The sequence below is a fragment of the Neodiprion virginianus genome, chromosome 5, assembly GCF_021901495.1.
Source record: "Neodiprion virginianus isolate iyNeoVirg1 chromosome 5, iyNeoVirg1.1, whole genome shotgun sequence".
NCBI classification, from domain to species: Eukaryota; Metazoa; Arthropoda; class Insecta; order Hymenoptera; family Diprionidae; genus Neodiprion; species Neodiprion virginianus.
In genome coordinates, this window is record NC_060881.1 from 20,123,952 (window position 1) to 20,138,019 (window position 14,068).

Sequence of the window (14,068 nt, forward strand, 5' to 3'; positions counted from 1 at the left end):
CAATCCGATCCGCTCCGAACGGACCGGGTCCGACCGGCTGCTTTTAGTGTAACACAGTATTATAAGACGGTTAGGCGCAAAACGATGTAGTTAATTCCGCTATAACTTTCACTTGTATGAAACCAAAGATTTCTTGCGATTAATATTACTGCGTTACACTAAAAGTGCACGGCTGGTCGGTCCCATTCCGTTACGAGCAAATCGGATCGCATCGTCGATGTGATAAAAGTACTGTTTAAATTGTTTGGAAAAAAATTTGTGCTACCGCAGAAAGCCCTGCAGCTTTTATTCTATTACGTACGTGTGTCAGCATAGTCTTCGTCGAGTCGTTCGTATGAGAACTAATAATAATTCATATTTTGGTACTCTCTAATCTTACCTAAGTGATGGAATGAAAATGCATCCCACGAAGCATGCTGTTCTGCGTCATACAAATTTTCTCATATCAAGCTCAAAATAATCGCCATGCGGTCAGACTCATTAGAAGGATAATTTTTTGGTGAGTATCTGACTGACAAGTCTTCTTTCGTGTAAAATATAACTTATAAATTTTTCACACGTTCGTTTCAGAACACGTTCAAATGCATCTTTATTCATTATCTCGAATATTTCAACAACTATGCTCTCATAACCCTGAAAGTAAAAGCATCATTGTTCAAGAAAGTGAAGCCATACTCGGTCCAATTTTTACGCCGCAACATCGTTATAGGTAAAAAAATCGATGTAAATGATGTTCACCGATTTATTTCTTACATTTGCGAACTTTTCACCACTGGCTTTGATTTTCTTTTCATTCGCTCATTCGCATCATATGTCACGCAGCTGACGGATTATTTACGATATTTAATCGTATACGTTATTATCGATCGAGCGCTTACCGAGCGCGAGCGATTGTGACGCGCTCTCTTGTGCTATCTACGTAAGCTTCTCGAAGCCGTGCTCGGAGCTATTTTTAGCCTAATATGACATTCGTATGTCATATATCTAGTCTTAATGTCGACGAAAATTGTTGATCGAACTGACATGAAAGCTCTAAAAATCTATAAATGTATGAAACTTGTCGAATGTCGAATTTCGTCATGAGAGGGGAGTAATGTGTGATAATATTTTCGCCGGGTAGGCCAAAGGCTTTTCATCGCGGTAAAAGATAGTACATCGGCTCGCGCGCGTTCAGGTTTCTGTTTAGTATTAACGGCATAGAAAAAGAAACTACTCTCAATAACAAATCTACTTTAAAGATCAACCCCACATCGCTTTAGATTAATATCGTGGTAACTGGTGAGAAACCCGAAGCGTTTCACAGTGCGACAAATGGAACCAACCGACTGAACCAGCAATGGGAAGGGAAAAATGCTGCACCAGGTGCAACCAGGAATTGAATAATTCCTCCGGTCTCGGTTGGCGCAGGGTAAAGGATAGGGTGAAGGGGGCGCGAGGGGCCTGTACACTTGACATATTGCTAGCCAGGCAACTCCAAGTGTATGTACAAGTACCCTTCAGGTCGTGCCAGCTTCTCGTTCGGCTTCGTTTTGCCGCGGTAGGCTCTGCACCAGCGGCCTCGGCGAACGTTTCCTGCCCACCTAACTCGGCTCCTGGTGTAGTCTTCTCCCGGAATTGATTCCACGCGGCCCGATTCTCCGAGTGTCCTACTGTCCGACCTCAAGCCAAAATGTGATTCCTGGATACCGATTAAGAGGCGAAGTGCTTTCGTTTACTGTTTCGACCCCGCATAAAACTATCCTTCACCACTTCCGAGGTTTTCCGCTCATTGTCCTGCATCCGAGGTTAAAAATTCCAGAAGTGAGTCTCGAAGTTTGCAGTGAGTGCTACGAAATATCTGTCAACAAACTCGTCCGCGAATTTTGTAACTAACATAAAAAAATCTCCATTGATTCATCATCCACAGACATGATGAAAAATATATTAAAAATATGAGACTGCACTGAATGAAAAAATCGAAACGTGTTCACTCTGTCAGATTTACATAAAATGTTTGACAAGCGCTAGAAGACTCGAACTTTCGTTAATACGTGGAACTTTTCAGCTCTGTCTTACTCTTAACAAAGCTTAAAATTAGTGAGTGGCCGCCATTAACGGCTTATATCGAATGGATCTGTCACTTGTCAACACCGGGAACACGAACTCCCGGCCACCGAGACTCTGACCTAAAAGATACTAAAAGAATCTTCATTTCATAGGTGATATGGGTCTGCATACTGTGCCGGAAAAAGCAGGAATTGTTGTCGAAGACCGGGCAATGGATGACGAAGTCTGGATTAGGCGCAGCGGACACCGCGATGCTCAGACGAATGCAAGAGGATATGCAGGGTGTTGGACTAACCAGTCACGTCGAACAAACGCAAGATAAAAGACCGAAACTTGAGAAGGCACATAGTGCTGCTGAGAAGGAGAACTTACCTTTGCTACAGCGGAGCGGAAGTCTTCTACGAAGGCAGTACTCTCAACAGGAACAGGTAAGAGTTCTGCTGTAGCTCATAATTATCAAGTCAAGCCCGTAATGAAAACAAAAAATAGTCTGTTATTTCAAGTTTTTCATCGTGATTTCCAAGTTTTCAATTAGTACCTTCAAGTTTTTATATAATTTTCAAATGTTACCGTTTCATTTCTTAAATATTTAGTCAATTATTCCAAATTTTCGGTCTGTTCAAGTCTTTATTTAATTACTTTAAGTTTCTAGTCCATCGCTTAAAGCTTTTAGTGTTTTGTTTTAAGTCAATAGCTTCTTTTTGTCAGAATTTCAGTCTGTCAATTGAAGTTCTTTTCCTATTTCTCAAAATATTGATTTAATCTGTTACTTCAATTCTTTGTCATCTTGTTTCTTGATATCTTTAGTAAGTTATGCCAAGTCTCTTTCTGTTAATCTAAGTTGTTTGTCCATCACCCAAAGTTCTTAGTCTGATACCTCCATTGTTCTAGTCCAGTAAGTTTTTAGTTGATCACTTCAAGTTTCCATTCTGTGACTTCAATTTTTCATCCAGTGGATAAGTTTCCAAGCATTGATCCAAGTTATTAACCCATGATTCCCAGTTTCTAGTGTTTCGCATGTAACAAATCTTCCGTCCATCCTTCTTCTTGATTTCGACGATACACCCGAAGTTTCGATACTTATGCTACTCTTACGCAGCCTATCAAGCTTTTTGAAAATTACGAGAGTTTCATAACGCGACTGTTTTTTCTTTTTTTCGGTTTTCTTTTGGCTCAGGTGCCTGGTCGCCGTATGTCAACGAGTGACAGTGGTGTCGAGATGTCGGTATCCCCACACGCCAGGTCGTTACCGACCCCCCACGTGGTTGTGGGCTCCTACGGGATGCAGCAGACGCCTCGGCATCCGGCTGCCTTCCCCGAAGATGATCCGAGCCTCTACAGAGGCGAGCTTGACGGTCTGATGAGACAGCAAGCCCAGACGTATCAGAAACAGAGACAAATTTACCAGGTGAGAATATCCGGCTTGAACGAGAATCGCGAGTTAAGTGGTCACCGAATCCAAACATATTGTAATACTCTTCTTCGCTGATCGCCCTCAAGGAGCAAAACTCTGACCTGGTCATGATCTACGGTCATCCCCAGGCGGTCGAGCCTTCGCGGGTAATCCAACAGCATCCCCAACATCCCCAGCATCCCCAGCATCACATGCCTCAGCACCAGGTCCCCGGATCTCACCCCGGCGGGCAGGGACCCACCTCTGGTGTTCAACCCGGTGTTCAACCGCAAAGGAGCTTCAGCAGCAGCGAAGAGGAGCTTCGAAGCACACCCGAGTGTGCCAGTGACGAACCTGACGAGTCCGAGAAGGGTGAGTCACTCCTTGATCTAGCCCCGATCTAATTAACTATAACGAAAGCTGTTTATCGCCGATTACCCGATGTGGAGAAAGAAAGTCAAGAAAACGTCCCACACAGCAGGCATGCGAATGGTTACGTAATATTCTACCAATCTATCGTCAACGGTGAATAACTGACCCTTTTAAGTCGTGATAATCATCAGCTTGAGCTTTAGGGTAAAACGCAGTCACGAAAATTCAGAGCAGTTCAAGGTATTATATCCTTGTTCTCTTGCGCTAGCGAAACTAATGAATTCTCACATTTATGATCTGGTTGTGGCGATTGAACGTAGCGGAATCGATTGCGCACTTACATACTGTTTCTACCAACCCAAGAATATCCTAGTGGTCGTTAGAAACGCTATTTGGCCTCTTTGTGGGACGTTTTGTGTGTCCGTTTAGTTTATACGCGGTTTGACGGTTCGGCAAACGATATCACCAAGGCCTGGGCGTACTCCGATCGTATACTCGGCAAGAATTAGGGGACGAACCTTTGCCGGGGTCAAAGAGTGCATCCCTTATTACGATTGACAGGGTCACCCATCGGTCTGGTGATTGGTTTGAGTTACAAAGAAAGAAATGTAGATCATGAAGTGCCCGATCTACCGTGATTTCATATTCGTTGTGTATATAATAGTATCGTATTCTATTTTTTTCAACACCTGTAACGGGAAGTTCGATCCCGTGCACTGAAGAGGGAACGCGAGGCGGCCGATTCCCCAACAATTCCCAAACTGTTAGGTCATATCGTAAAACTGTTAGGTAATGTCGAAAACTGTTAGGTAATGAACATTACTTAACAGAAAACTGTATCGTAATGAGCATTACCTAACAGTTTTCAACATTACCTAACGGTTTTTGAAGTGTATGAGAGTCAGATGCTTCGCGCGTGCTTTTCGGTGCGCGAAGTCGAACTTCCCGTGCAGGTATTACAAAAAATATTTTACAGAACATTCCTTCAATGAAAAAGGACGATCATTTTTTTCTACAACGTAGAGAAGCTGACCGACCACTTTGTGTTACAAGATTCAGCAGTTGAATACACACTCTTAGCTCAGAATGATCAGTAAAACTGAAAATTGACAAGTAATCAAAGGATAGTGCAATCAATCAGTAGCCCGAAATGTGCATATAGATGTCAAACTAATTTCAATCAGCCGAATTCGTTAGGTAGCGAACAGTGGTTTCAGATGCAAAAAAATTAGATGCCTCTACATAACGGTGATTTTTCAACTCTTTGAAAATACGTGGAATTTGATTTGACCGATTTTTGCAAGTTTCATTGTACCAATTTTGTGGTTTGAGATCCTACCCGAGTCTCTCGATGTCTCTTCGGATATATAATGCGGAAAAATTTTCCGCAACACCAAGAACAAAGGCACGTGGCTCCTTTACTATTATAACCACGTAGCGCAGCTATTTTTATTCTTTTCTTAAAATTATTCCACCACAAAGCAGGTGCATACACGCGTGTGTAACGGGTGTTTCACGCAGCTTAGGCGTGGCAAACGTGCACATAATACGTGTGTATATAGCATACATACAGGTATATCTAGTTTATGGGTGATTGGACGCCTGGCCGGTGACCTGTGAACTGAATCACTCAGGTGTACCAGGTATGTGGGCATAAGGTAAGGGGTTGCTGGATATATAGGGTAAAGGATATTACGGAAATAGACGGGAAAAAAGTAAGCTCTCGGTCTGTCCTTCTTTGCTCCGTATGGTTAATAATCTCAATCAATGATAGATTCAGATCTATTTTTAATCAACTAAACGCGTGTGTTTCGTCACAACTAGAACTGATTAGTCAAAGAAAGCACAAAGCCAAGGAAATGTCTATTTCAGCAATGTTTTTTTGTAGCAAATAAAGTTGGTCACTTAGCGTAGCCGCTCACTGCTGACTTTTGTCATGATGGTAAAAAAAAATTTTCGCATGCTTTCTATAGACTGTGATATGACCGTAGTGAGCACAGGTTCATAGGTTTCTATAGAGAGCATGCGAAAAATTTTCTTCTCACCATGACAAAATTTACCAGTGAGCGACCTGCCCTCAGTGTCCCAACGAAAGATATGGCAAAATGATACGATTTGGTAACGAACTAATCCAGAAATCGTAAAACTCTTACTGTTTTAGTTGCCTAGTGTATTTAATCACTACGGCAGTTCAGTTTCATGTCATTTTTGAGTCAGAAAGTTATAATTTCTACAGAGATGTCCAATTAGGATCGAAGGGCACAGCAAAATGACAACGCCCATCCAGCTCATCCAGAAATCATAAAACTCGTACAGTTTCAGTAGTCTAATGTATTCGATCATCACAAAATTCTTTTTTTGTGTATTTTTCGAGTTGGAAACAAGAAATTTTTATAAAGATGTCCATTTCAAGACGACAGGTATGTAAAAATACCAAAATTTAGTATGGAGCTGATCCAGAAACCACAAAACTGGTATTGTTCCAGTTGTCTCACGTCTTTCATTACTAAGACGATACAGTTTCGTGTATTTTTCACATCAGCAAACTAAAACTCCTGTACAGATGTCAAGTACTTGGACTCGAACTTTATTCGATACTTGGTCATAAATTCAAGGGTCGGTTCGCTAAAGAGCTCAGAAAAATCGAGAACCCGGACTATCGTCAGTCTGGTAAAAGTTGCTGGGTGTAATTCGTCGACACTTAATTCTGAATAATAAATCTTGAACAAACGAAGCGATGATCTTGGCCAGAGCTCGGGTATATCGCGAGATGTGTCCTGCGGGAATTCTCGGGTTCTGCCCTTCCAGCCCCACCGTTGCATTGATCCTACGCTCCCCCTGGCCTCGCTCCACCCCCGGTCGACCACCTCTCTCGCTCCGGCACGCGCCGGCTCTACTCTATCTATCCGTCTTCCTCTCCTCTTCTCCTCTCGCCCCTCGACTTCCTCGTCCTCCGACACCCACGCAGTGGCAAACACCGCCTACGCGTCCGCATGACGTCACAGGACAGCACGTGGGCGAATCGACACCTCTTCTCTGTCCCGGCCGGGCTCCGTGTGGTCCATTCAGCACCCTGGCCAACCCAAACCGTTTCGCAACTCGAGGCTAGATGCGACTATGTGCGCGTGTAAGTCTCTTTGACGACGACGTCTTCTCGTGGTTACAAACCCAAGACGATACACACGGTCTGCGATGACGCACCATCCTCGACTTTCGAAACCCCGGTACCAAGCAGCGGTCCACTCGCTGATGGTAATTAATATTCCAGAAACAGCGGGAACGTTTGCTCTTTACCCAAAAACGACTTGTCATTATTGTTATCGATTGTCCAGAGCTTGTAACCTGATATTCTGCAGGCTACTTTCAGTCCTATATATCCATCTTCAACCTTACACGCGTGATACCCTAAGTATACACGATGGTGGGATTATGGATCTACTGCACCGTTTTCATGCGACATAAATCATTAATCGTGGTTATATCGCCCTCCCTGACATTATCAATGTTATTCGGCAAATATTGACACGAAGATAAGGTTTCGGGAAATGCAGTTTGTTTATCATTCGGTAGCGTCAGTTGTGTGGGATGAAAACCTCGTTCTCATAGAATATCGTGAAACATATTTGAGGTCTGAGATATAGAATTCATACCCTGTCATTCGACATTTGATTAACTTATTGGACATTCGACTTTATGCAGGATATTGCCATGTCTGTCGAAATGCATGTACATATACACGTACATGATATACGTATGTACGTACATACGTGTATGTGTATATGACATATTCGGGAGACTGTACTGTGCGAACCATTCTGTAAACCAGAAGCTATGCGGGAAGCCGGCGTTTCATCTGCAGAATCATGCGAGGAATTTCTGTTATCCCATCCCTCTCTCGACTCTCCCTATATCTCTCTTTATGTCAAGGTGCTAATAATAGCTCGTAGGATGGATTTGTATACAGGCCATCACACTTTCCGCCCTAACTACATTGTATATCCAGTAAGCTTACTTTTTGCTAGTACGTACTCAGATTACTTGCGATTAGACATTTTTCCTATGCAAATTTCAATCTCTGCTCTACGACGAAGATAAAATAAAAGAAAGATAAAGTTAGAGAAAAAGAGGTCGAAGTAGGCATTTCGTACACCGCGATTTTAAATATTCCTTGCATTAAGTATTTTTGCGTCGCGATGCGATATTCGTGTTGCGGATGCAAGCAACGTTAATAATTGCGCGAATAACTGGCCCGGAATCCATTAGAAGATATCAGGGTTCCAGTCAACGCCAACGCGATTTTGTGCCCGCCGCCCACACGGTTGACATATACTACTCGCTGGGTCGACCATATATCAGATCTTACTACTCACACATTCGACCGGTTTAGCCGCTATGTCTCACCCATTTCACCGTTCAGGCTGTCATTACTCATGTATTTGACCATTTTAGGCTGTGCTACTCACACATTTGATCTGCCAGGTTTCAATATTCACAGATTTAACTGTTTTCAAAACTAACACTTGTGTATTCGACAGTGGTGGAACGTAATACTCACACATTCATCCGTTTTCACAATTAATATTCACAAATTTGACCGGTTTAGAAATTAATACTCACAGATTCGACCGTTTCAGAAATTAAAAGTAACTTATTCGACCGTTTCAGATAATAATACTCACGAATTCGACCGTTTCAAAAACTTATACTCACTTATTCGACCGTTTTAGAAAATAATACTCACGAATTCGACCGTTTCAAAAACTAATACTCACTTATTCGACCGTTTTAGAAAATAATACTCACGAATTCGACCGTTTCAAAAACTAATACTCACTTATTCGACCGTTTCAAAAACTAATACTCACTTATTCGACCGTTTCAAAAACTAATACTCGTGAATTAAATCGTTTGCGAAAATAGTATCACGCATTCGATTTCAGAACTGGTACTCACCTATCCGGCCGTCCCAAGGTCTGATGCTTATTCATTGGATCACTACAGGTTTTTTAATATTCATACATTCAATCATTTGTGGTCCGATTATTCCCGCATTCGAACATTTCAGACTTAACTACTCGCACATGTAATCCCAATAGACTGCATGAATCACAGTTGAAGATTGACAAGTGAAATCTGACGATCTCTCGGTTTTCTGGTTTGAACTAATAAGGCTGTGGTTGCACTATCCTTGTTAAAATAAACGTAGGAATTGAGGAAGCAGAAAACGGAGACTGACAATCGATTGGTTGCCGTTGATTGAAAATGATGTGCTACTCGGAGAATTAGCATTGTAGTATATTATTGTATAAGTGATGATGGTACATCGTATGAAGAGTAAGGGTCAGGGATTTCGCAAAGTTAACCACATATCTTAATACGAATAAGTATACATGAAGTTTGACGCAAAAAAACTGCGTTAGAGGATGGCGTTGTTGCTCCCATGTAGTTGCACAAAACTAGAATAGTACGATATTTATATACCTATGTATACATAATTAGTATGTAGATTAGCCAGGTAAGTCATCATTAATATTATTATTACTATTATTGATAATACTGAACTAAAGTAATATCTGTATATATACCGCGAGATTTTCAGGAAATTTCGGAGTCAATTGTGTTCAATAAATTGTCGATGGCTAAATCGCCTCGGCAGCCAGTTCAATTCTCACAATAATGTTTCGCGTTGAGGATTTTCCTAAAAATTTCATGAAACTGCACAACGTGAAAGACGTCTCACGATATATTCAGCAACGCTGCAGCACCAGACGCTGATGAAAATCGACCAGACACTACTTGCGTCACCTTTTAATTGCATATTGCCTTTCGGCGAACGACCTGCTGCTGGAACTGGGAAACAAGCCCGTAGTGAATTATTTCTCTCTGGTTCTACCGGTGTCATCTAACTTTTAAATTAAGACCCAAGCGACTGGTTACCGCCTCCTTCATCCTACCCCAATGCTATTTTTACCCGCGCGCATTTTACTTGCACAGCTACTGTACAACATTCAGGTATATGTAGATTTTGCATTGATACTTTTTTTCTCCTTCTATTTTTTACGCACATAATGTGCACAGCTGATGTTTTGGATATGAAGAAAAATGAAATGCCAAATTACGGAGAATTCGGTGAAGATTCTTGTCACTTTTAAATTTTCTTTCATTATTCTCACTCTATCTTTGGGGGGAAAAAAAATAGTTCGAACAGTTGTCCCAGAGCCGTTGGACGAGCTGCCATAATTCGCACTTTCCGATTGGATATTTGTGGCTTATAACGAATACCTTCTAGGAAGGAAACCCCCACCGATTGTGGTGGGGGGACCCAGGAGTCCCAGGGACAAGGCAGGAGATCGAATCAACCGCCAGGCGATGCTCGACGAGAAGATAAAGAAGTTCCTTGCGGTATAAATATTTACAACTAAAAACAAAAACGATAACAAATAAAAAAAATATTTCGCCAGCCGTGGTCCTCATTCACGCTGCACAATCTAAGCTGCCTACACCCACACACACGCACACACGCAAATATTGACAAATAACCGACCATAAACAAGCAATTACACACCCATATATATTATATATTCATGGGGCATTCCACGTCAAATCAACGGGTCATCGACCTGCCACCCTGGGATTCTGATGTCAAATGGATTCTTTGGTTTCTTTCGGTCAAAAATGATGCCCCTAATTTTTCGAAATTTTGCCGCCATTTTGTAAAAGTGAGGCGACCCAAAATGTCATAAAGATGAAAATTTTTTAAATCGATGAAACTTTTTTATAAAATCAGGGACTCGAAAACACATCTTTTCGTCATGATTTGAAAATCGGATGTAAGTGGGAAAAAATAAAAAGCAGCTCCGTTCTGGTAAAATTCGATTTTCTTTTTTTTTTTCAAAAGTGAAACGAAGTAAACGATTATTTTTTTCGAATTAATCATTGTTTCCGTTGTTTTGCTCTTGAAATAAAAGAAAGTCGAATTTTAGCAAAAGAGTTGCTTTTGATATTATTTTTAACTACAAGAAACCTTCATTAAAAATAAATTCGAAGAAATTTTTTTCTCGAAAAACAGAAATTCAAAAAAACAAACATTCAGCAATTTCATCCCATTTTCGAATCATGTCGAAAAGATATGTTTTCGAGTCCCTGGTTTTACAAACAGTTTCATCAATTTTAAAAATGTCCATCTTCAAGTCAAGGATATTTCGGGTTACCACGCTTTTACAAAATGGCGGTAAAATTTCGAAAAATCAGACGTATCATCACCGTCGGAAACAAACCAAACAATCCATTAGAAATCAGAATCCCGGGGGATGAGGTCGATGACCCGTTAGTATGACGTAGAATGCCCCACATACATACACATACATAAATATTTACACACGTGAATATATGTATATGCGGATGTATAAAATATCTAAATGTGTATGCACGTGCGTGTCTCATGTGGACCGGTTACTCTTCTTTCTAGAACCGACTTCTTCGTTTCTTTTTCTCGTGGAATAAAAATGTTATCATTCATTCTTTCGCGGATCTGTGTATGTCTTGCGAAAAATCGATAGAAATTTGTATCACCGCGACATTCCGGGATATCGGGGTTTTCAAAAGAGAACGGAATGCAGCTTGAACCAATTTGCATTCAGCACGTGCGCATCACATTCACGTAATAAATTTGTTTGCGAACGCAATTCAAATAATGCTTTAGAACTTGAATTCACTCTCTTTTGAAAACGATTATACGACATATATGTGTTACGAATTTATACGTGTTATAAGTAACGAAGCCTGACCCGTTAGCAAACAGTTTACAAACTTGCGAAACAATTCTTCCAGCTGCATTAAAAAGCCACATACATAAATTTATCTCTCCTTCTTTACTGTCTATATACTGTATATACTACGTGTATATCGTATAAATGTGTTAACACGTGCATAATTTTTTACCGTCAACAGAGTAAAGTTTTTTCTTAACATTTAATTATTGGTTTTTTTTTTTTTTTTTAATCTTCCCGTCTCTCTCGCGTCACAGTCGTGTAATCTATATCTATATCTATATCTATTCTGATATTACGAAGTGATAAAGTTTGTATGTTTGTACGTAGGGGGTAATTTCTGGAACATTTCAACCGATTTTGAAAATTCTTTCACTAATAAAAAGCTAAACTATCCCTGAGTAACGCAGGCTATAATTTATTTTGATAAAAAATAAATCGTCAGTTTGAATTCTCAATATTTGTAAATTATGTCGGAAGAAAAAGAACTGCTTGACCGTTGTATCGACGTGCGCTAATCAAATGGTTGGATATACATGAAATGTGGCATTAGTGTGATGTGATAGATAAATTTACGTTTCGGGGTTACAAAGCCGTCTTTTGTGCTACCTTCAAGCGGAGAGACACTTTCGTGATTAAGTGTACATTTAACTTAGATTTGTCTTTCTGTGCGAAGCCGTGACGAGCAGCTAGTAATATATAAAATCGTGTTCAACGTATGTTTTTTTTTTTTTTTTTGAATAATTGTATTAATTATTACGGTTATAAATTTTATTCGACTGCAAGTAAATACTCGTCATTTTTCAACGCGGTAAATTCTTGTCGTGTATAAACTTACCATTTTGTTTGTATTGTTATAATTGGTGTTGCATATATTTCCTGTAATCTACATACATACATACACATATACTATAATCTATGTACATCGATTTGCCGTGTTATTATTTTCTATGCATATACTATATACATTGTCAATTCTTGTCGAGTCATATTCGTCATATCCTACATCGAGTCTGCACGCTGTTTCTTCCAACAACACAAGCAATAATAAATATAACTGAACAATTGAATGGTTAAAAAACAAACGCAGCTTATTCGCAGTGGGATGAAGAAACCTGTTTCATATATTCATATTACTTATTTATAATTTTATTTCACACAGAGCACATTATACATTATTCCTATACAACATATATGTATATGTATATAGTTGTGTGATACCACCAATAACACCGCAGGCAAAATATTATACCACATCGAATTAATGTATACCTGTACCTCTACACATGCGCAATTGCAAGAACCACATGGACACTTCCTTGTAGGGTTGCAGATCAACCTACTGAAATATTTTCACCTATAGGAATACCAAAAATGGAACGAAAAAATACGATCATTGTTGTACGGACGCGCTGAACAGCGACAAGAAAAATAATAATTATTATATAAGATAGCCAGACAGTATATTATCACGACGAATAAGTGTGAAAGCAACGGTTTTACAGCATCATAGTCAATTTTGTAGAATTTATCCATTTGTGTTTATCCATTGAATAGTGAAGTAAAAAAAGATGTATTTTTTTTTTTTTTTCAAGTTTTATTATTTTTTTCCACATCGAAGTAATAAGAATGTAAGGGAAAATAGTGTTTGTCAGAAGTCGAAAAATTTGGATCTACTGTAGGGAAGGGGTACAGCTACGAGACGGGAGGGCCGACCTCGCTGTCCAGCGGAGTCCGGAGGTTTGGGCCTCACAACGGTCACACACGAACCACGTCTACGGTCATAGGTCACAACGGCCACCATCCCCCACGGGAACCACGAAAAGAGGAGAGCACCCTTGTCAGAAGGAGCTTCAGGAGGAGCGGGGACGAATGGAGTGCGGATAGTCGAAGGTGCGTTACGCACTTCGGGATCAGGCGACCTAGAATAGATCGTAGCTCGCGATTGGCTCGAGGTCGATGTCATTCTCACTCCGTAAAAGTCGAATTTTAAGCTCGAGGTCAAGAGAAAATGGTTAAACTGCTCTCGAAACGCGCGTATTGAGTATTTTTGTCGTATATCAAAAGCATTTCAAAACCTTGACGTGTTGAAATGTTTCGAATATCGGTCGTATCAAGTTGTATCTCATTATACGCATATCGCATTTACGTCAGAATAATTCTTCTTTATTCAAGGTAACTCCTAAACTCGAATCATGTTCAAATAATGCAGTGCTAAAGTTTACTTTCAGTCTGAAATTTATCGAAGTATCTCATAAATCTTTACTTATTTTAAATTTATGAAATATACTATATATAGTTACGGGCGTTGATCGTATTTAAGACATCTTTGAAAGGTTTTTTGTTTTTATATCGTTACATTTGAGTTATCTTTTAGATGTCGGTCATACTTGAATTCTTATTTTAATACACCCAGACTGTCTTTTAGATCTAAATCATGTTCAGCCATCATTTTATCAAGATATTTTCATCGGCATATCATGTTTCA

The 14,068-nt window shown here is 40.1% G+C and overlaps 1 protein-coding gene across 15 annotated transcripts in view; it reads left to right on the plus strand.

Annotated features, from left to right (window-relative positions):
* The window catches only part of LOC124304712 (regulating synaptic membrane exocytosis protein 2), a 74,685-nt gene that overhangs the window by 18,147 nt on the left and 42,470 nt on the right, over window positions 1-14,068 (plus strand). For 12 of the 15 annotated variants that reach the window (XR_006908254.1, XM_046763274.1, XM_046763267.1 and 9 more), the window contains exons 3-6: window positions 2,199-2,474; window positions 3,224-3,454; window positions 3,547-3,811; window positions 13,263-13,473. Coding sequence is in view for 14 of the 15 variants with exons in the window: in XM_046763274.1 (XP_046619230.1) it covers window positions 2,199-2,474; window positions 3,224-3,454; window positions 3,547-3,811; window positions 13,263-13,473 (983 nt within the window). In the remaining variant the exon portion in view is untranslated. Of the gene's footprint in view, window positions 1-1,988; window positions 2,077-2,198; window positions 2,475-3,223; window positions 3,455-3,546; window positions 3,812-13,262; window positions 13,474-14,068 lie in introns of those variants that run through there. The other 3 variants (XM_046763275.1, XM_046763272.1, XM_046763277.1) reach the window with 3 other exon arrangements.